This window comes from Pelecanus crispus, chromosome 2 (genome assembly GCF_030463565.1).
Source record: "Pelecanus crispus isolate bPelCri1 chromosome 2, bPelCri1.pri, whole genome shotgun sequence".
Taxonomy (NCBI): Eukaryota; Metazoa; Chordata; class Aves; order Pelecaniformes; family Pelecanidae; genus Pelecanus; species Pelecanus crispus.
The window spans coordinates 24,159,583-24,183,070 of record NC_134644.1 but is presented as its reverse complement, the minus strand read 5'-3'; the positions used below and the strand labels follow the sequence as shown (position 1 = coordinate 24,183,070).

Here is a 23,488-nt window from a genome sequence, read left to right as displayed (position 1 = left end):
ACTAAATTAATTCTGGCTCAGCCTACTGCCTCTCTTGCAGCACAAGTGCCACCTTTCACTGTGACTGGACTGCAGAGCCCATCTTTAGGTCAGAAGCAGGCCTGCCTGCAGAGAAACTAGAACTCTAAGCCTCTCGTACCATGTGACTTCTCCAATCACCCTGTACCCAAGTATTCCAAGTAAGAAAGTGTACAGAAGAAACTAACTTGGGAGAAGTCCCTTTGTCCTTCTAGTCTCTCCCAGTGAGAGACTTGTAAATTGCTTGCTTAATATACTGGAAATATAAAACCTAGATTTTTATATGAATTCAGTACCATAATAATGTAACTTTAAGGATCCATAAATATGCCTAAATTGGAACAAACCCACTATTTAATGAAAAATATTCCAGTGATTTTATAAATGAATAACTAGAACACTTACAGAAAATCAGTACTTTAACAGTGTATCTTCATGTTTACGTATGTTCTAAACTTTTTTAAAGGACTTTGCAGATAAAGGGACCATACTGCTTTAATAACATCTACAGCTCAACACAATTAGTTTAATGATGCCAAACAATGTATGAAGATGTGCAGTTGTTGAGTACATAGTCTGTTATAATGGGTAACACTTATGTGATTATATAAGGTAATGCAATCATCAGGCCCAGTCAACATGGGTTCACAAAGGGAAAGTCCTCTTTAAATAATTTGATACCCTCCTGTGGTAAGGTCACCCATCTAGTGGACGAAGGGAAGGCAGTGGATATAGTTTTTCTGGATTTCAGTAAGGCTTTTGACACTGTCCCTCACAGCATCCTTCTGGACAAGTTGTCCAGCTGTGGGATGAGCGGGTTCACGGTGCTCTGGGTGAAGAACTGGCTGAAGGGCAGAGCTCAAAGGGTTGTAGTGAATGGGGCTATATCTGGCTGGCGACCGGTCACCAGTGGTGTCCCTCAGGGCTAAATTCTAGGGCCAGGTCGGTTCAATGTATTTATCCACGATCTGGATGCAGGAGCTGGATGCACCATTAGCAAGTTTGCTGATGATAACAAACTGGGAGGTGCTGTGGACTCTCTTCAGGGACAGGAGGCCTTGCAGGGGGATCTAGATAGATTGGAGCATTGGGCTATGATTACTGGGATGAAATTTAACAAGTCCAAATGCCGGATTCTGTACCTAGGACGGAGTAATGCCAGGCACAAGTACAAACTGGGAGAGGAGTGGCTGGAGAGCAGCCCTGCAGAAAGGGACCTGGGGGTGCTGGTCGACAGCAGGCTCAATGTGAGTCAGCAGCCAAGAGGGCAAACCGCATCTGGGGTGCATCAAACACAGTATAACCAGCCAGCCAAAAGAGGTGATTATCCTGCTGCATTCAGCGCTGGTGCGGCCTCACCTGGAGTACTGTGTGCAGTTCTGGGCCCCCCAATTTAAGAAGGATGTGAAGGTCCTTGAATGCATCCAGAGGAAGGCAACAAAGCTGGTGAAAGGGCTGGAAGGCACGTCCTATGAGGAGTGGCTAAAGACTTTGGGCTTGTCTAGTTTGGAGAAAAGGGGGCTGAGGGGCAACGTCATTGCTCTCTACAGCTGCCTGAGGAGGGGAAGTGGAGAGGGAGGTGCTGATCTCTTCTCCCTGGGATCCAGTGATAGGACACATGGGAATGGTTCATAGCTGTGCCAGGGGAGGTTTAGACTGGACATGAGGAAGCATTTCTGTACTGGGAGGGTGGTCAGACTCTTTGCAACAGGCTTCCTAGAGAGGTGCTCAATGCCCCAAGCCTATCAGTGTTTAAGAGACATTTGGACAACGCCCTTATTAACACGCTTTAACTTGGTCAGCCCTGAACTGGTCAGACAGTTGGACTAGATGATCGCTGTAGATCCCTTCCAACTGTAATAGTCTATTCTATTCTATACAACACATGCACTGTAAAATTTCATAATATGTGACCAACTCTTAAATAGTTTGAAATACTCCAGAATTGGAAAAGTTTCATTTTGGGGGGGGTCAGTATTACGAAACATATTAAGGAGGAGTAGATTTCATTATCAGTGAATTACAGTACACCACTGCAATTAGTTCTCAGTTTAAAATAGATGATGCCATAGTATATAGAGCTTATTAACAACAAAAAGACCAGTGATTTCTATATTCAGGATTTAACTCTAAAGAGGGGATATTTTTATGGTAGGTTCTTATTAATGAATTAGCAGCTCATGGACACAGTGTAACAAGGGAGAACTCTTAAAATTTCCATGGTTTGGAAGGATAGCACCAAAGTAACTTCCAACTGCACAGACATACTATTTCAAACACAGACTACATAATTCTACTTTGGTTTACGAGTATGCAGTTCTTTCCATAAAATCTTAATGTAATCCAAGAATAAAGACTATCATTTGTGTTGTCCTCCCTCCCCCCAAATTATCTTGTTAATGCAGCACTTTCCACAGTTTCATGTGATGCAAACCAGATTTTAAAAAATAAGGCTCCTGCAACTACCAACAATTTTTTTTTTGATAGTCCAATTGCAAATAGTGTGTATTTCTGTTGGCATTTTAATTTTCCAGGTCCTTAGTTATTTCAGTGCATGTGTACATGTGAAGAACTTGGAGAGTAAGTCACTAAATGCACTACTCAATACTGAAAATTATCCATGTCTTTCAACTGAACTTTAAAATATGGTAAAGCCTCCCAATTATTATATATTAACACTTTTTATTAATTAAATGTTATTTACTGATGCTCTAAGGAAGTCATTTCAGGAAGAAACTTAGAAAAGTTACCTGCCTTGGAGAAATGACCAAAAAAACCCCCCTCTTATCTTCAAAATAATTTTAACCTTTCACTGAGACTGTTATCCTGTACACAATTAAAAATAGAAGATTTTAATCCTGTATATACAAATCCCATGCACCCCCTAACTTAGCATGTCATTCATTTCCAGTATCCAGAAAATTTTAAAAGTTCAACTACTCCGTATATTTGTATCTAGGGAAAAAAGAAGTAACATACCTCCTTCAGGCAGCAAAGCTGAAAACGTGACAGACATCTAACAAAAATGTACTTCAGCTGCCCAAGCTGATATTTCAATATATGTGCCAAAATATATCCCCCATCCCAGCCTTATGAATTGTATTTTGATGTATCTCATGCACTGAAAGTTCCATATAAGGGAATCCCATCAACAGTTAATTATAATAATTACTTCCAATACTAAGTACAACATGTCCCAAAAATCATGTTTCACTCATTGGCTCTTGTGATACACAAACAAGTCATTTTATATTACTTTGAAAAGTTATTCTCATCAGTAGTACCAGTTATTTTAAGATCCCATGTTTACCCTCAGAGGCAAAAAATACTCTTCATAAGTTTTAATGAAAACATTCCAGAAGTTTTCATTCTACAAATAAAAAGCGGAGCATAATGGCTAAGCTACACTGACATCCTAGCTATGAAATTTTACAAAGATCCCTCCCTGAAAGACCTGTTGCCCTTGAAAATGAAATCTGTTCACATATGGACTGCTTTACAGTTCTACACTGCCACTGTTGAATGATACGTGGAAAAATTACATATTGTAATGCTAACTTTCTTAAAAATTTGCCTAAAGACAATAGAGAAACACTGATTATTTATCAATGATTTAACTTGCTATATTTTAATCAGATCTGCAAGAATGAAGGTTATTTAATCCAGTCTTGTATTACAGAGAAGAGTGTGTATTTTTCAGTGCTATAATCAGTGGCTTTCAAGCCAGCAACTTTTCCAAAATGGTTTCCTAAGTAAACAAGGTTGATGGGACCTCTGAAACGGGTTCCCATCTCTCTAGCTGACTTCTCAATCCATTGCCCAATTTCAGTTTTATTTGACAGAGGGAATGGAGTCTCATGACCGGTTGTTTGACACTGGAAGCCAGGCAGGGAGGAAACGTACAGGTTTGTGCACCCACCGAGGGAAGGCAGAACCCTGCTGTGAATCGCTGTGTTTGGCAATAGATAGACAACCATTCAAACACCACAGGCACAAACCCAGATTTGCAACTACATGCCTGGCTGTTGTTGGGTGGCCCATTGCAGGAGACAAGTGGTGGGTTACCGTAGCAGGTATTTGTGTGTATGGGAGAGGGAGAAAGAGAGGTGCAAGACACAGATGGAAAGAGTAAAAAAACATTTAAGAAAGCGTCTAGGAGACAAGCTGCTGGAAGACAGGCTTCAGATGGTCTGCTCTTACATAACATGCTTTGACTTAGAAGTGCTTCCATATGTAGTTTTAAATTAACATGACTTGAAGTAGTTGTACTGTTTCACTAACTACTCAGGGGAGCAACCTCAGATTTCTTCAAAGAACATTGCTTTATTAAGGTTCACATCAGTCTTGGGGGCTTCAGAGATGGCAAAACATTTGACGAAGGTACAGACAGTTTTTACAGAAGTTGGGGAGGGAGGTGGCAGGAAGAGACCAGACCAGAAATCCAAAAATCATTTGGTAAAAGCATAGGTCCAATAAACAGTAGAATAATGGGCTGACTCAGTATGGACTTTCACTTATCTCTTTACTCAGCTGAAGTGGATATTTGAAAATAATTGCAGTTGATGTGGAAGGAACAGATTGCCAGGAAAACTAAGATGGAATTTTGATCCACCTAGGAGGATGCAAAAAGAGTCTACACATTCCTATCATTTATGCTGCAGAGGAACAGAAGTCCTCATCCAATGACAGCCACCACAATCCAGTGTTGTGAAGATTTTTGAGTCTGGAGGGATCAGATTGTTTAATCACCGCTCCTCGTCCAGATGCAATGGTGGGGACTCTGGTCAACTTACTGAGGTCCTGATAACAAAACTACCCCAATCATGTCAAAAACACTGGGGTCCTGTTCTGCTTTACTCTCAGTGGGACTCAAGGGACAAATTAAACTGGGTGAAATACAACATCTGCCTCTTCAACCACGCAAGCCATCAGAAACACAACTAAGAAACAAGTGGCAGTTTTTAACAGTATGGGAAGTAAAAAGATAAAACTCAGATCAATCCTAATACTGTGAGACTACCCAAGCAACACCTGATGCATGGTGTAGAGGCAAGAATGTCATTCACTTAGTCTCACTGTGGAGTTGGTTCAAAAAGAAATTTGATTTTAAATGTCAGTAAGGTTCTTTTGGAGATTATCTTTTGAAAGAGAAAAGATACTTCATATAGTCCTACTGATGTACTATATAACTGTATCATTACCACTCGGATGCATAGGTCTTTCACACATGACCACAATACATTTCAAACTGGGTAGTGCTCTAAAATAAGAATGTGAAGCTTCATTTCCTCCTGTGGCTGTAATCCATTTGCAACGAACCTCCACATCCACAAAAGCCACATCCAGTGTCAGGATGTCCCAGTGTCCTCCACCCCAGAGGACAGAGAGACGCAGAGAAGGTTTCTTCTTCCAATGGTGAAGGGATCCTGCTACCAAAGCCAGAATTGATGAAATGCTCTTTACAGCCTAAGAAATAACAACCCACTTAACTGAGGGAGAATAGACTGAATGCAGCTTTATTTAGAGGCAAGGAGCATAAGTGTTGTATGTAGCACCACATATACAAATGAGGTTATGTGTCCTAAAGGTGTCAGATACTGTTTTACTTGCAGAGACTAGTTAGGAAGTGAACCAAAGAATAAAATTTAACATAGACTGGTATCAGTTCACAAGTAGGAAAGCTATCATCGCTACAGAAGTAAAAACAGGTTTAAAGTCTTGCAGTGATATAAAATTTAGTTGTTGATTCTCATTGAGATTGAGAAGATTAACCAGAACCTGGACATTACTTGGAATTGAATAACAGCTTTCTTGTAGGTCTTCCTAGAAGCTAATTATCAAAACAAGGAAAGAGGAAGAGTCCTTAAGATCTGAAATAGGAGGCCATTATTACCGTCATACAAATTGAACAGGTACGGAAAGGCCATAGATCTTGTCTCCTCTTAGCGCACCACTGAACAGAGGTTGAGATTCCTAAGGTATGCAGTTACTGGTTCTAAAAACACTCAGCAACATAGCATCTATTAGGCAAACTATTGTGAAGGGTCCCTGAAAAGGGACTGAGTTGGAGAATTACGGTGTGGCAACAAAGCAAATCAAATCCTAGAGCCTCACCTGTATAAAGTCCATACTAAAGCATTTGACGTTACTTGACATAAATGTAGTTTGAAAGACTACCAGTCGGGCTCTGAACAGAGAGATAGCCAATGAAGACTAGTTCAAGACTCCCACTGGTGTTCAGGGACATCACCCACACCAATAGTTTGGAAGGGCCACTACCTGTAGTTGTTGCAGTGATGGAAGCATCCTCTACAGACTGCTTACAATGCTTTTCTTGTGCTGGCTGGTGGAATATGAGATTGCTCTGCAGCATATTATGTTCTATGAGAGAATGCATTAAAAAATGTCAAACAGCTGGAAAATACCCACAGAATACTTGAAGGAGTAAAAGATTTTCCTGCTTGAGAGCTGTATATGGAGGAACTGAAGGAAAGGTCCTTGATTTAGCTGTCACTATACAAGAGCTCTGCAGCCACGACTGTTTCCACTTCAGAATGGCAGCTGTCAAAGACCATATACTGTATCTTCCTCGGCCTTAAACAGGGGCTTTGGGTCTATCTGGGATTCAGAAAAAGCCAAAAGAAAATCCCTTCCTTGAACGAGAGAGGGGAAAAGACACAAAAGGGAGCATGCCACCCCCAAGGTAGCAGAGTTCTTATCACGAGTCAGAAAATAACATACAGACCTTATAATACAGACTAGCAAAAGATGACAGAGTTTACCTCAAAGTGTTCATCAAGGGGTAGAGGTGGTGGTGGAGGAGAAACATTCATGTAATTTGTTTCAACAAAGTGGTTGAGAGGAAGCAAACTGACTCTAGTTGCACTCTGCCTTGTGAGTAAGAGTGAAAGGATTGCATTTACTCTACAGTACCTGCAGTACCTTGCTGGTACTGCAAATGGAAGAATTCTCAATAGGGCAGAATGAAAAGCTACATATGGACAACTACTTCAAATCCTTTTTCATCTTCACCCATGCTACCCAGACAGAAAAGGGAGCCTACTGGATCCAAGGGTGCAGTGAGGCTGTGGAGGAAAAGCAAACACAAACCAAAGAGCAAGAATTCATAACAGAGAAATCTACAGAGAGCACATTGTCAGCCTATCCATCTGGAAAGCAGGGCTTTTAGCATGCGCTCAACTAAGTTATTGAAACCACAATATATGCTCCATTCCTGTGGGAGAGGATGGTTTAATAAGACAGCCAACAAAGCAAGCCACAGCATTGCAATTTTTCAAAAATAAGAGAAACTCAGACTACAGTACACCCATGTTTAACAGTTACATTACCACAGATGTTGGTGTTTTTAGTTCAAAACATTACAAGAAGGCAACAATTCACTTGTTGACATGTAAAAAAAAAAAAGAGCTTCTTCACCATGTTCCCTGCTTTGAAGGACTGATCACAAGAGATTATTGTAAAACAACAAAGATTAGGTATATAGTCTTTTTAATTCACAGTTACTAACTTGTTTTGCTCATCACCACAAAATATAGTCTTTGTTTTGAAAGCAAAAATAAATTACTGGAATTACAGACCAGGAGCCAGCAAATTCGAGTTTACTGGAATTCTTATCTAATTACTAAATTACATATTACCCTCCAGTCACAAGTTTAATCCAAAAGGGCAGCTTTTCAAATTACCTGTTGTCTGCCATATTCAGATGTGGTTTTTTTTTTGGAGGACAGAATACAGTGCTATACAAATGCCAAACTTTATTCCTAAGACGAACCGAACTGGAAATGGGCAAATTCCATGCTTTATGACTTCCAAAAACTTCACAATATAATTCAGTCAAGAGGAATGGTAGTTTCTATTATCATACTACTTGTTTCCTACTTAAAAAAAAATAGTATCTGTATTAAATACTATTTCTATATCTAATACTATTTCAGCCAATAGACATGAAGCGTTTGCTATACAACCCATGGTGAGGATTAACATTCTAACTCTATTTGGCAATTACAATAAGGAGGTGGGAAATGAACAAGTATATCAGGAATATTTGATACAGAGTTCAAGGCCAGTGAAGATGTACTGAAGAAATTCAAATCTTCCTAAATACAGTTCTCACAGTACTAAAAGCTGCACTTAATGTTGGAAACCAGCTTCAAGTGTTCAGTTTCCCACTTAAACCATATAATTCTCTCTTGGGATGATGAAAATCCTCTGGTTTGCTTCAATCCAGAATGATGAAATGTTTTAGAAAATGGACCAGATTAATTAACCAGGCTAATAATTGTCCTTTAGAAACATTTTTGTTATATTTGAGTTATAAAATAATTATTCTAATAGTAATATCTTATGGCTTCATATATGAAATGTATGAGATCTATGAAGCAGTTAAGAAAACAATATATTAATAATGCCTGGTAGTCCACTGTTATTTTGTAGTGTTAAGTAGTATTTTAGGGACTCTTTATATGCACAAGTGTTGATACACATATAGAGAAAATACTAAATATTCACAAACTTTACACATTTTCACATGTTATAGAAACAGTATCGCCTTTAATGTTCATATTTGAATTTGGTATTTCAGGTAGATAATTCCAGTAGTAGTAGAATAGAGCAATTAGCTTCTATGAAAAACAGTATGTTTATTCCTTTACTTAATACCAAACTTGTGATATTTTTCTCCTTAAAGCTGTATTATATAGTAAAGCCCATCTCACATCACACCGATTACATTCATTTTCTTAACTATGCAGAGGCACTGAACTTTTTTTCTAAGTACATCCACACTGTCTCAATATTTCCATACCAAAGTGTCTTTAACTTATTCAAGTCTTAGACTGACAACTTTGCACCTCTCTGTAACACAAAACAGTTATTTTTAAAGTACATATATAAATGTATATGCATATAAACACTCACAAAACTATCAATCAGTAGACCAAAATGGCATTGGACTCCCTAGACTACAAGTTAAAATGAGAAAATATATTAATATATTTCATACCCTTCTTATGTAAAACAAACCAACACTGGAAAAAATGCCCTTAAATTGTGAAATAAGGTTACTTCAATTTTAGAAACAAACAGATCTATTATTCAGATAGCTAATCAAGTGCGACTTCTGATGTTATATAAGGGGTGAAATAGATAGAAATTGAAGGTAATGTCATAAATATCACTAAATGTGCTTCACCTCTGCTTGGAAGAGTTAAAAGCTTCCTCTACCATAGACAGTCCCCTCCCCCCCTTTTTTTGCATTTTTTTCCTCCTTCCACATTTAGACTTTCAATTCATTCATTCACATATCCTAACCTGAAAGTAGAGCTGCCTTATCAAAAGAGGTCAAAGATTTTATTCTGCACACAACAAAGTTGCTATCAGTATGAAAGAAGACAATAAAGGGATGAAAATCACATTTTTGAATGCTTCTCAAAAAGTGGTTAGAAACGTATTGTTAAGGGTATTTGTGATTGTACTTGTAAAGTATGAAATAAGACGCTGCATACGGATTCACTCTAATGTTCCCAGGGATTCAACAGCTGTCACATGCATTAAGGTTTTGTGGATCAAGCAAGAGCTAAAACCCAACCTGATTTCAACCGGGTTCCTGCCATTTATGAAGTTACCTAAAGTCTCCTGGAAACATACCATACAGATTCTCTCCACAAGCTCAGTCTGCCATGTCACATGTTTATTAGGCAGCTTGGGGATTTTTGCAAGAAGCAGAGTTTGGCATAAACTTTCAGAACTAGACTACAACTGTTACTATTTTAAAGAATATTTTTATTATTGAAGCACATGTTGTCATGTTGGCAGTCTCATTTAGTGTTTCTAGTTCCCCGCATCTATCCCAGTAGGGTTTGGGAACATGGGAATAAAGCAGGCTGAACACAGAATAAAAAAATGCCATCTTCCACTTCCCAAGGATACATGGTGCCCTGCTCAGAAAGAACATCTGGTCTTCAGACATTTTGGGGGAAAAAAACCACAGAGAGAACGAAAATGGCCGCAAAATAATTTCCTTGTTTAACCCACGAACACTTCATTTTAAAATATCTTTAATAGGCATTCAATAACTACATTTAAATCTATTTAATAAGCTCTGTAAGACATTTATGACTTCAGGACATTTTTCTTTTTCAGGAAGAAAAATTCTAAGGGGAAGAAAGAATCTGAGGAATCAGTCTAGAACATGTATTTATAACAGGGGAGCACAGATTAACAGCCATTCATATAGATTAATTTTCTCAAACAGAAGACACGATGGGCATACCAATAGTTCATACACTAATTCTGGAACCGCCATTTGGTCATGTAGTAGGTACTAGATTTCCATTCCTCAGTCTCACTAAAAATGGGTAAAACAATATTCCCAATATCATTATCTGGTAAACAATTTCTGCAGTTAGTAGGCTGTAATTAGAAGATAAGATAAAATAAAAAGGAAGGTGGCTTGCAGAGCAAAGAACGGATGACGTGAAACTGGCACTATCACAGTTTATGATTTCTACCTATTATCTCATATAAGGATACATGGAATATGGGGAGAAGTTGTTCATTCTACTTACCTGTCATGTCTCTTCATTGTGACACTACAAGCATATTAAATTCCATATTTTGGAAGACAATGAGTTAGATTTTGGGACTTGTAAAAAAAAATTTCTGTGTGGAAAGGACTCAATAGAATTTCTCTTTTGAAATTCCGTTTCTGGAATGATTCCATGAAGATAACCCTTGACTACAAATATACTATTTGCTGTCCTAAATTAGTTTATTTACTGACCTGCATTGGTTTAGAAACTCTGACAGTTGTGCATATTTACTTGTTGAAAAAGCATGGAAACTAAACTTAGCTTTTTTCCTCTTCCATGTGCTAAGGCTGCATCTTACAACTAGAACAGCATCTTTAACCTCTGCCTTATCTCTTTCATAAATACAGTCATGTCAAAGCCTGGAGCATACCATTGCATTTATATACTTTCTGGAAAGCAGTATTCTACTGCATGAAACTAACACCCTTCTTTCCATTCTTCACTTGATGCCAGATTAACTATTAAGAAAGCCAGTATTTTCTTCCTAATCATTTGCATACTATTCAGTGATTTGTAAACCAGCAGGAAATGAAAGTGCACTAAATTTATCAAAGTCAAAGCTTTTGGGCTAGGACTTTAGAGGGTCTTTAAGGGAACAAAAGAGTTTATGCCTCTTCTCTCCATCTACTCACAAATAATAAATGAACTACAAATTGATTAGGGTGTAATAATACCTGCTCCATTATCAAGAGTGCTCAAATAAAAATGATAGTTTTATTATTTTGAGGAAATTTGAAAAATATCCAAATACATGCTGAAGTGTAAAATAACTTTGAACACTAAAAAAATAAGGTATAAACATCCAAATGAGAAAAGGGCTTTTGAAGCAGAGCTGTATTTCTCACGCCAAGATCTACTGTGAGGTAACCATTAACGCATATACAACTTGGAAGCCATCAGACACCAGAAGGATTCTAAGTTGTGCTGTATAATATTCAGTAGCGATGACCCAACAGAAGGAAGGGGTCTGTAAATCAATTACGCAAAGACATATATATATAAACAATACTTAATTTCAGAACATCACCAGCAGACTGGAATAGCTGCAAACATAGCATGTGCCAAATGCAGAATCAAGACAGCAACTAGTAAATGTTAATGCAGTGAGTGAGGTGGATATCCTTTGTGTCCAGCAGGAAAAAAAACGTAACGCAACATGTGAGAGCACATTATATTAGAAAAGGTGTGTTTAAGAGAACTCCAGGTCAGTACTCACTGGATGGCTGTATCCCAATGCACTGCTATCTGAGCGATAGCACAAACAATACTTCACGATTTAATATAGCTGAAAATGGAAATAAAGTGATAATTGTGGCAGAATTGAGTAGGACTTGTACCTGGAAAGGCCAGGGCACCTGACTAGTGGAAGAAGCAAATGATGGAGGGAAAAGCCATCAGCATTTTGTTTTTCACTTGATTTGGAATTAGGAATAACAATTTTTTATGCAACATGTTTCTGTACATATCAATTTGATTGATATTTAAAAGCTGCAATACTATTGAAAACTCTATCAATTTATTCAACATACTCTTATAATAAGCCAGGATGCCTGTTCCTCCAAATTCGAAATACAGAGTATCTACCCATCATCTGATGACTCAGGCCCAATCTCTTCACTATTGTATCAACTACAGCTGGAACCAACATTGGTTTCACACCTAAAAGGGATACAGAATGATACAATGATGTTCTCAGCCCTTCGTTCTGTACGGTATGTTGACTTTCTCAGTAAATAAGCCACCATTTTTATACTGCTTTGTGCATTTTTCATAACAGGTGCTTTTACGCATTCACCACTACAATCTATTCCACTAAAAATATAGATAACTAACTTTCAGAAATAATGTATCATTTAAGTTATAGTCAAAATATCATTTCATGGACATGAGTGCACATTAGCCTCAAATATGTTCCCAGAGCCTACTGCTAATCTTTAAAAATCAGACAGAAGTTTGCTTCTTAACCAATTGAAATGCAGACTCAGCAAATGGAAAGTAAACAGCATATGCTTTGAAGGGAACTACGAAGTTGGAAAAATTAATAATTTCATAGATTTCATAGATCAATAGATGACTACTAGAATCACCTTTCTTCCTAATTGTATTTAAAATAGACTTGAAATGATTAAGGAATACAATTTTTTCTAAAAATGGTTAATGCGATATTCATGCTCATTACTTAAGCATATTTTCTTTGTAAGTTTTCCAATTCAGAAGTGCTCCTACGATATATTAAATTGAGAGCTTAGCAGTTCATGGGTAATTCCTTCCGTTTTCATTCGTGGATCTAGAAAAGCATTGCGCTGGCTTTCTTTCCTTCCTTCTTTCATCCCTCCTTCCTTCCTTGTTTCAAAGGGCATCTCATGCAACAAGTGGTAGTGTTTTATTTTGAATTTTTGGATCTAAATTTTGCTGGATCAAAAGTTCCTATTGGAACTGCTAGAACTACTCCCCCATCCCATTTTACAAGTTTTCATCTAGGCTTGGAAACAGTGTGCAAGGAGTCAGTACAAAGTCATTCTCTCATCTACCCCAGCACAAAACAGTATCAAAACGTGTAACATTTCAGGAGAAAGAATTCAGTGACACAAAAATTGGAACAACTCAAACAAACACCTGAAAAGTGATATCATCTAAGCAGCCCTACTTCATATATAAAAACTGAACCTCCCCCTCTGAAAGAAAACAGATGGATGAGAAGTCTTTTCCCAAAAGGAAGTAATTTGCTTATTTGCTTAGGGGCATATACAATTACATTTCATGGTATGCATCAGCCAACCATGAACAACGTCCTTAAATGATCATTGTGAAAGCTGTATATAACGGGATGAATGTTAAAAATTGTCTCAAACTTTAGAGAACATATAGATATGACTAAATGGCTGAAATTAGTCAGAGAATTTGGGTAAACACAGTGAATACAATTATTTTAGGATGGTAAACGCCAAATAATTGGTTAGACTAACATTCAGAGTCTTACATCTTTCAGTTTAATGACCTCTACATGACAATTTCTGTCTCAACTCTAAGAACAAATAATGCAAAACCTCATGACTGAGTTACCTCTTTAAGATCTGAGCAGTAAGTCCTCATAATTGCTACTCATTATTATGGGATGCACAGCACTTCTGACAAGAGCAGTACAAGCATTACAGAACTTTGACCTAATTCCTCACTGTTCTCACTTCAGACTTTTTGCCACAAATTGTCAAAATGCCTCCCACTGCCCAAAGATTAATTTCTCCAGTGTTCACAGACATGAACTTTTCTACCACCCAACCTCAGGAACTGGAAGACCACTCAGAATGCTCTTTAATACTTTATACATGCAATTTCCTCAACATATATGGGCATATTATTGTATGCCAGTCTTGATAAAAGTCAATCATGTGACCTTAGATTCCATGGTTATGGCTTTCTCTTCTAGCTCCACATTTTTAGTTACTGTACTAGGCTAAAAAAAATAAAATCTGTATAGCTGGATCTCCATTTCAAGGACTCTTTATAATTGTGTGGCAGGGACTCAGATCACACTCCATCTTTCTAATAACACCTGAAAGACCCAAAAATCCTATGTAACTAGAGTCCTACCTGACTCTGGAAGATGGAGTGATGATCCTCTATGACCAACCCTAAAATCAGAAAATCCAAGTCAGGCCCACTAAAATCCTGAAAACTTTAGTACAGTCTCTTGACTCTCTTTGATTTAGGATGTAATAACGTATGTCGCAATCAGAGTGTTTCTGGTCTACTGCATTAGAATATGATTTGGCCTCTGTTACATCTATTACGGGATTTCTTATGGCACAATGATCTATGAATCCTAACCTTCTAGCACTGCAGATCAGCCCCACCTGCCTACCACAGACATGTACACCTCAATCTTCCCACTCAACCTGTCTGTTGTCCTCTGCATATCTCTGCTCTTCTTGGAAGTCGAGAGTTCTCCAAGACACTTTGTAGGCCTGAACAGATGTCAGCGAGGTGGCAAAACCAGAATTCGTTCTTTATCTCTTGGATTGGAGAGGGCATACTTGGCTTCTTCACAACCTTTTCTTCTTTCCCAAACCTTGTGCAAGACATGAAAAAGAACATGTCCTGTAGAAAGCTGGTATAACCACTCTAAGGAGCTTTGGTTTCTCCACTATTAAAAAATTCTTTTAGTACAGCTGAAGTACAGACCATCAAAAACTAAGAGGAGGCAGAGGGATCTGATTTTTCTTTGCAGCTATCACAGTTGGCTGCTCATTCCAGCAATGTGGGAAATAGGAAAATAAAAGGAGACGGAAATGTTTCTCCTGAGCAAAGCCAAAAATCATATGATGGTCAAAGTTTCTCATGAAAGCTACCTCCACTTAAAGCCAAAACTACATTTCTAATGAAAAAATTGAAAAATAGAAGTACAGAGACTTCACAAATGACAGTACTCCAGATTTGTTATCTTTAGAGAAAATAAAGCCACCATGACTTTGGGTAAATTGATGTCATGACCTTATTTCATTAAAACTAAATATGCCACCATACAGTGTTGTATCACATATAAAGTCTATTTTACTATAATGAAAAGTTTAGACAAAATCTAGAAGTCACTTGGATAAATGCTGGTGTGAAATTTCTTACATGAATGAAAAAAAGTACAAGCTTCCCCACAGAAAACCTCCCAGACAAACAATAAACAAAGAAACTGCCCAGAAGTGCCTGTTCATAGAGAGAAACACATTTCTGTAGTAGGGACAAATTCATGCAAAAGTAAAACTTGAGTAGACCCACAAAGAGCAGAATAAGGTTTCACAGTTATACTCTATGATCTTGCGAAGCTAGAACAGGGTAGATACCCTACAGAAGTATTTTATTTTGAGGTGCCCCCTGCCAACTATGAGACCATTATTCCCAAGAGACTTGGCATTTCTGCTAGGAAACTTATTTGGCCAAAGCAACCCTTATGAACTACTGTGTTACTCAGAACAATTTAAATTCATTTAGCAATAGCATTGACACTATGAAGCTTAAACCAACCAATTCTTTTTAGGGGCCCACAGATCCCACAGGGAAAATCCTGCTCTAACATTCGTTTTAAAAAGGGGTCTCTTCTTGCAGAAAGGAGCTCTTAAACTAACAGCTGATAGAAATATTTGAAGATTCACTGCTAATTTAGCCAGGTCAGAGCTATTGTCAAGAACAGAGCAGCATTTGTCTCCCTGCTCTTAATCAACACACAGAAAATTTAAATCCTACTTCAGCCCAGAAGTTATTTCTGCAGTTGCCTCACGCATCTATATTGTTTCTACTAGATATCCAGACTGTCTCAACCAGAACCAATTCTGCTTACTCAAGGAAACTAAAGACTCTGAAACCACACGCTCTGTAACCACTTCCTGAAGTGTAATTCTTCAAAACCTGATTTTGATTTCTTCTCTGATGAAGAAAGTATTTTTAAAAATCTGATTACCTGCATTCACTTGTCACAGGAGTAAAAAACAAAAGGAAGGACGTAGGTATTTTTCACTACCTTCCCAAAGTAGAAGAGCTCCTAAGTTAAAGGAGAAGTATAATTTATTTGGATATACATAGGTCACTTTTGCAGACACCAGAGTTATTAACACATACTAGTCACGGTTGAATTTTTATACATGCATCTTATTTTCTTTCATGGCCACTGATATACTCTGTTGGTGTTCTGAGATTAAATGCTGTACCCGATAACACTCCCTCAGCGCAGTTCTGGTAAACACCACTGACCCAAATTCAGGATCTCCTCTATCAGTGTCAGTGTTTGCTCAGGTGTCCCTCTGTTGAACTTTGATCAAAAAGATTGTTTAGGAAGAGAAGTGAATGTTCTTTCTTCTGAGAGACAATACTAACAAGGATGCTGAAGAAAGGCCCTGAGAATGTGTAGAACGGGTTACAGTGATCAAAGTTAGAAAAATAAAAAAATGTAACTCGAAACCGTAAGTACAGCCCCAACACAGCAGAACAGGCACACTTTCCTTGAAAAGCAGTAATTTGTAACTTATTCAGATTTCTCAGCCAGGAGTTTCCTCTGCTTATCTGATTCTTCAAGTCTAGAAATGCTACAATGCTGTAACTGAAAATGGATAGCCGATTCTGTTGTGGCCTGCATGCTCCAAGACCTGGGAACAGACTAAGGGAATTTTTGAAAAACTTACACAGCTTCTAAGTGTCCCCACGGACAGTTTCAATTCCCTGAACTCACCAGACAGACACTCATTCCATGCTCTTTTCACTTTCAAAGAGCCTGAATTCAAACTTCCAGACCATGCGAGTTTGCATGTCAGCAGATCATATTTAGAAAGCAGCTACTAACCTGCTGTTGTTCTTCCTACTGTTTGCACTGAAACATTTTCTTGTTATATTTCACGTAACATTTCAACCTGTTGGTATTCTTTTATACAGTGTCTGACCACAGTCTGACATTCCTAAAAGTTCTGAATAGTCTCAGCTTGTCATAACTTCCTATGTTACAAGTATCATAAAAACAACGAAGGACTGACCATACAGCATTTGACCACATCACGGCCCTATCCCTACATGAAGTAATTTAGAGCTGCCCCACTTCTCACTCTCTCTTTTCCCTGAAATATATATATGAAAAAGACTGTAACTTTAAAGTTGATTTTTAGAGGACATTTACTATACTGTCTATTTGCATTAGCACAATCTGACAGAGCATGCAGGGATAGTGTGTCAGATGAAAGCTTCCTTGTTTATTTTTGTTGGCCTGAGGTCATTTGAAAGTTTTGATATTCATTGAAAGAAAAGGAGGGCAGGGAGAGGCAGAAAAGATGGCTGCTTGCATTTAGTTGCCTATGAAGAACCCACACAGTTGCTTTTTGAGGGAAAATCTACCTTGTTGCAAACACAGAGTCCATGACCACTAGGATTAAGAGACTCTTACTTTTTCAGTAAAGGTTAAATTTGGACTGCTGAGCATCAACCAACTTTCTGGCCTTATACACAGACAGTTGTAATTGAATGAAAGAAAATATGCCAGTACTAATTACAGTTCCCTACTAACATTTGCCCCCCCCCAACTATTCACACAAGTTTTTTCAGCTCTATTATGATACACATAAGTACCAGCATTCTGAAGAACTAATTATTTAGGTAACACAAATTTTGTATGTCCTTTTCAACTTCATTACATACTCATCTGTAGAACGAGGTGTAGTATTTTTGTTCAATACAGTCTACCTTAGAAATTAAAATCTGGAAGGTGTGAGTGAAGCTTCATTTCAGATGTTTCCAGATTCTATTTTCCTTCACCTAGAAAGAACACTTCCACTAAAGTGGGTGATAGTGGATCAAAACATTATGATGAGTATTCTCATGCTTCCATGTTTTGTATAGGAGGTCATTCACTGCATTTCAACTTGTTGTGTCTGCATGGTTACCTCCAAAATATCTAACTGTCAGCAATTATTTGGCTGGCGACAGGTCAGCTAAGCCCCAAGAAGAAAAACTACTGATATTTGATACTCTCTTCAATAAAACGTGCTTCAATCAAAATTGCTGTTTTAAGGAAGAAATTATTTCTTAAGTCATCTCTTTCTACCTCCACTTCCTTGTAGTAAAATGAGGCTAATAATATTTCTGTACATACAAAATGAGTTTTGACAATCAAGATGTGGAGATGAAGACTATGCAGATAGAATAAAATCTCTGTTATTTTAGAAATGGGGGAAACTGCTGACCCGCTGGTAGACTTTTGTTAAAACTAGGAATTGACTCAGCTGTCACTGTTTAAGGCTATTTCATGCAGCAGCAGTACAAGAGAACTTAAGCCCAATTATGCACTTTAGTTCATTATTTTTATTTTCACTTTAAGCTGTAAGTGTGATCTTCAGCCTAAAGATGCTGTGCTGCATTTTGGTCATTCATTAAAATCCACTGAAAATGTAGAAAGTTTTAGAATGGCAGCTACGGACAGATTTATTTATTTTAGAATGTATGACTGAAAAACTTTTCTCTGAAAGTCACAGCTACAGCAGAATGGTCCACATTTAGAGTAATGCAAATATATTCAGGCAGACAGCAACAGATGTCTATGGTATTCAATTCAAAATGTTCTGAGATAGAAAAGCAAGGTGGATGATCTTTCATTCCACAGTTAAGAGGACAATGTTTATTGCTGTACTCCACATCAAATGTAAAAATCTGAGTGAAGCACCCGAGTACTAAAGAACAGCAGCCAACCTTCTTTGAGTAGGGTGGTATGCAGAATTTGAGTAAAACCTTTTGCTCGCTGGCCCCCCATGCTCAAAAGTCCCCAAGATAGCAATGAAGATTCTGTCCCGTTCCGTAATTTCCCCACACTACTTGTCCATAGTGACAGTATCCTAGGAAGATTGCTTTTTTCTAGATTTCTAGGCCCAATTACTCAGCTAATGACAAAAGTGACCACTATTCTATCTAATAACTGCCTAATGTTCCTCTATTTAAACATAAGGGTTTAGGCTCCTGTAAATCATATGCAGCTGGAAAGACTTAAAGCTGTATTTGTTTTTTTCAAACTTAATCTGCTTTTGGCTCCACAGTCCATTTTCCTCTTTCCATTCTGAAGATTTCTTTCTCATGTAATCAAACTCACCATCAAGCTAGAAGTTAGATCCTCAGTATCAAGTACCATCTAGACAACTACACACACTGCTTTAACAACTTGCTGACTAACCATTGGCAATGAATTCAAGTTTCTTCCTGTAGTTTCTGGCATGTACCTTCAACTGATAAAATAATGGATTGCTAACACAATTCATACTTCCACTGTAGCTGACATCTCTGTTGCACCTGAAATGCCACCAACCTTTATTTTAGGAAGGGTGAGGTCAGACATGCAAAGCATATATTCAAGGACCCTTGGAACATTAACACACCTTCAGCTCCTACTTCTTTTCATCAAAAAAATTTCTAGGAAATTCTTTGCCAAACCTATGTTGCTTCCTTTTCCTGCTTTTTAGTTCCTAAGGTATTAATCACAAGCTGAAGCTTTCCACAGCCTAAGTGGAGTTCAGTGAAGAAAGAGGACCAAGCTGTACTGGAGGCACCACACTTTGATGCCGTTACTTTAAACCCAGCAAACAGTCCTCAACATCCTAAAAGAAAGAGCATTAAGAATGGATTTCTACCTGGAAATAGTCACTGTAGACACAAAACATTAGAAGGTGTACTAACATTCTGGACAGGTACACTTGACTTCTATAAGAGAGTGATTATGCCTATTTGCATCAGACTGCTATCTATACAACAAGGTACTGACTCTGATGATATAATTCAGAAAAATTGTGGATAAAATTTCAAAATTGAAATAAAGAAAACTTTACTAGGAAAGACTGTTTGGGGAAAGAGCAAAGCAGAAAAAAAACATTCAAAGGAGGATAAGGATTTTTCGATTAGCATGGAGTAGGGAAGAAAGAGCATTTATCAGGCACAAGGAACTCAGGGAAGTTCAGTATACTATTTGCATCAGAATCTGCAAAAAAATATTCAATGTGCAACACAGACTGACTAATTAAAGGATTTTTTAATTTAAGTTTAAAGGTAAAGAAATACTGCTACACATGAACTTCCAATGTATTGTGAGGGTTGTTTTTGTAATAAAAATCTCAGTTTTTGTGTGCTCTTTTTAAAGATTAGGCCAAAGTTTTCCTTATGGAAATTCAACAGCTCAAGAAAATGTGGTTTTGTCATATGTTCTAGTACTTATTTGCAAGATTTATACCTAAAATATTCACTCATTTGTAAGATACTAAGTACAGGAAAGTTAATTCCTAACAAGGATTAATAAATACATTAGTAAGTACCATTTAAAGTTTCAATAAATATTTTTAATCAGAAACAAGTGTTCTATAGAAATAAACAAAAAGTAAGGAAAACAACTTACAATCTTCAACTAAAGAAACAGAAATTCTCTCCTCAGAAAATTTGGTCTAACATTTTAAACCGAGAAGTCACCTCAAAGCATTTTATATGTTTCACAGATTACAGTATATATCTGATAGAATAAATACAAGGAATTATCATAACAGTCCTGATATCTGTTTTTAATCTAGAACAAAAAATGATGGTTATAGATTAAAAACTGTGAAAGTACTGTCAGAGAGATTAAACTACTAACAGGCACCTACACATAACTATTTCCTTTTTATATCTCTTGCACTACAGAAATTTAAGACAGTACTTATCCCAATTATGGCGTCCTAAAGCTTAACCTTCCCCTAGCCCAATAAATTAAGCTAGAACTGAAAGACTTCACTAAAATTTATGAGATATCATTAAATCATTTGAACAACGCTGCTTTCAAGGGAAGGCTTAATTAAAAGGTTTGGTGACTACATTTTTACATTAAAGCCACATGAAACTCACATTGTAGCAAGGGCTGAACTTTGAATTTATGTGGTGCTTATCTGCCTGAGGTTATCAAAAATCACATCTCACGTACCTTGGCAAAAAAGACTGTGAGGTGTGTTTCACTGCCAAGTATCCAAATGGGAAATTTTGGAGATTTCAAATAGGAGCCAACCTAAAAAGGTACAACAAAATCAGAAACACAAAGCAAACCCAGAAAACTCACCTAGTTAGTGATCAAGTTAATGACAATTCAGTTAGTGAAGTCCCAACTGCTCTGAAAACTAATATAAAACATTCAATAAAATAACAGAACCGTGTAAAATACTTAGATTCTAATTTTGATCACTGATTCCTATTTGACTTAGAAAACAACATGATAATTAATGGAAATAAGACATCAGTGAGAAAGTGGTATCAATAATATCCCTTATTGCAAACCTGGAGACATGCACACGAGTAAGTACTCCTATGCTTAATAATACTATAATCAGATGCTAACTGAGGTAGAAGTCCACTTGACTTATTAGCTGATTTTTGATGAATCAATTCAGAACTGACATTTATTTAATAAATGAAGGGACAGTTAGTTACAGTCAATACACCAATGTTCTGCAAACTATACAATCCTCTTTAATCAATTTAAAGAAATTCAATAGAGATTGAAAAGGAAGCAAAGGACAACCAAAAAGCCTTTTGAAATTAAGAGTATTAATGCTGTTTCAAAAGTAGTATTTGTAAAGCACAAAATTACTCAAATAAAAACCTTAAATCAAGAAATTCTGTGTCAGAACAGGAAGAAACAATATGGACTAGGTTGCACTTCAGTTACATTCAGATGTTCACAGATAAATACATAAAGTAACTTCCAGGTCTTGAAAATATTATATTCAGAATGTATTTACTTAATAGTAGTTTTACCATTTTTACTTATGGCTATTTTTTTAAATGGAAGACAGTGATAGCATAAACAGAGAACAATAAAACTGCAACATTCACCATAGCAAGCCACTTCGGGACTTCACAGTTTTATAAACATCTACATAACTTGCATTAAGCATTATTTTAGTAAAAACATAAGCCACTAACTAGCTATATTAAATTGGTACAATAAAGTTCTAATTTAAGTAGCATCAAACAACATTTACTTACTCAATAAGATGCATTTAACAGTTTTATTATATATGTTTTAATATAGTATTATTCTCAGTTTTAATTTGAACAGACTTCAAAAGTTCTTTAATATCTCCAATTGTACACAGTGAAGCTTTTAGTAATACTGTCAAAGAAGCCCACACCACCTTAATGAAAAATTTTAAATGCAGAAAACAGCTTACCTTACAATATCTCAGAGACTCCATCAGTGTCAAAAAGCCTACTGTTGCCTGTTTATGTATACCAAGAAGTTCTGTTCAAAACAAAACACAAAATTTATTAAAAAAAAAAATCTGCAAAGCCTCTTTTAAGCCATTCTTCTTGCTTTCAGAATTGGTCAAGTAACAACAACTTTCAAAGTTGTGCAGTTTTAGCAACAATGGCAAATCATCAAGGTATAGTCAAAAAACTACAAAGGTTTAATAATTTCCCTCTCTATAAAATAAGAAGAGCCAAATGGATGGTTTTAGAACTTTACTGTTGATAGCCTCTTTTGAAAAGTTGTTGGAATTATTTTGGAGATGAAGTATTTGTAACTTACACCAAAATTATTCTCAGAAAAATTTAAGAAAAACAGCTATCTTGAAGGGGAAAAAAAATGTATATACGCATATATGTAGTTTTCTTTCCTTCCTTTTTTTTTTTTTTTAAGTGTTCCCTGGCTATATTTACCTTAATCATTGCACATTCTGAATAATAAAACATAATTTTGCACATAACACTTTTGTTAGTAGGAAAGAAAGCATGCACTCAATTTGTTTTTCTGTACTGACTTCCACTTAATGTATCATACAGCTCTCAAACACACACAGCTGTCAGGAACAGCTGAAATATTTATGTACTACTGATTGGAAGAACACTTACACAGCCTTATTTGAGGTGCTGTAATAAAGAATGAGAAAGTACTTCAAAATTCAGGCTCAGAAACTCGTTATAATCATAAGGATTTGAAGAAGCTCTGGGCTTACATCTACATCATCTCAACAGCGCAAGTACTGTCTACTTGAAACAGCTCTGCTAGGTCCCCAAACATTGTCTAAACAAAGAGCAGCACATACCTGCACATGGGAACATACACCATGATCAATTTAACACGATCTGTATTTCCTTTTTTCAGAGAACATTGACTTTCATATTTGAAATTTCCTTCTAAAACACTAATTCTCAACTATATTTTTTTAACATTGATCATTCATATACAACAGCATAAAACTATGACATCTTCATCCACGGGCTAAAGCCTCAGGACCATTAGCAAGTGAAAGAAACTGTTCTAAATTTAAAAGATTTCTTCTTAAATGACTTCCAGAAATCAACTCTGCATTTCATTGCAACTCACAGCA

General features: G+C 36.9%; 1 protein-coding gene across 4 annotated transcripts in view; it reads right to left on the bottom strand.

Annotated features, from left to right (window-relative positions):
* The window catches only part of MINDY3 (MINDY lysine 48 deubiquitinase 3), a 61,253-nt gene that overhangs the window by 13,892 nt on the left and 23,873 nt on the right, over positions 1-23,488 (bottom strand). For all 4 annotated transcript variants that reach the window (XM_075704630.1, XM_075704627.1, XM_075704632.1 and 1 more), the window contains 2 exons: positions 22,328-22,398; positions 21,085-21,165 (listed from right to left, as the gene is read on the bottom strand). In XM_075704630.1, coding sequence (XP_075560745.1) covers positions 21,085-21,165; positions 22,328-22,398 — 152 coding nt within the window. The remainder of the gene's footprint in view (positions 1-21,084; positions 21,166-22,327; positions 22,399-23,488) is intronic.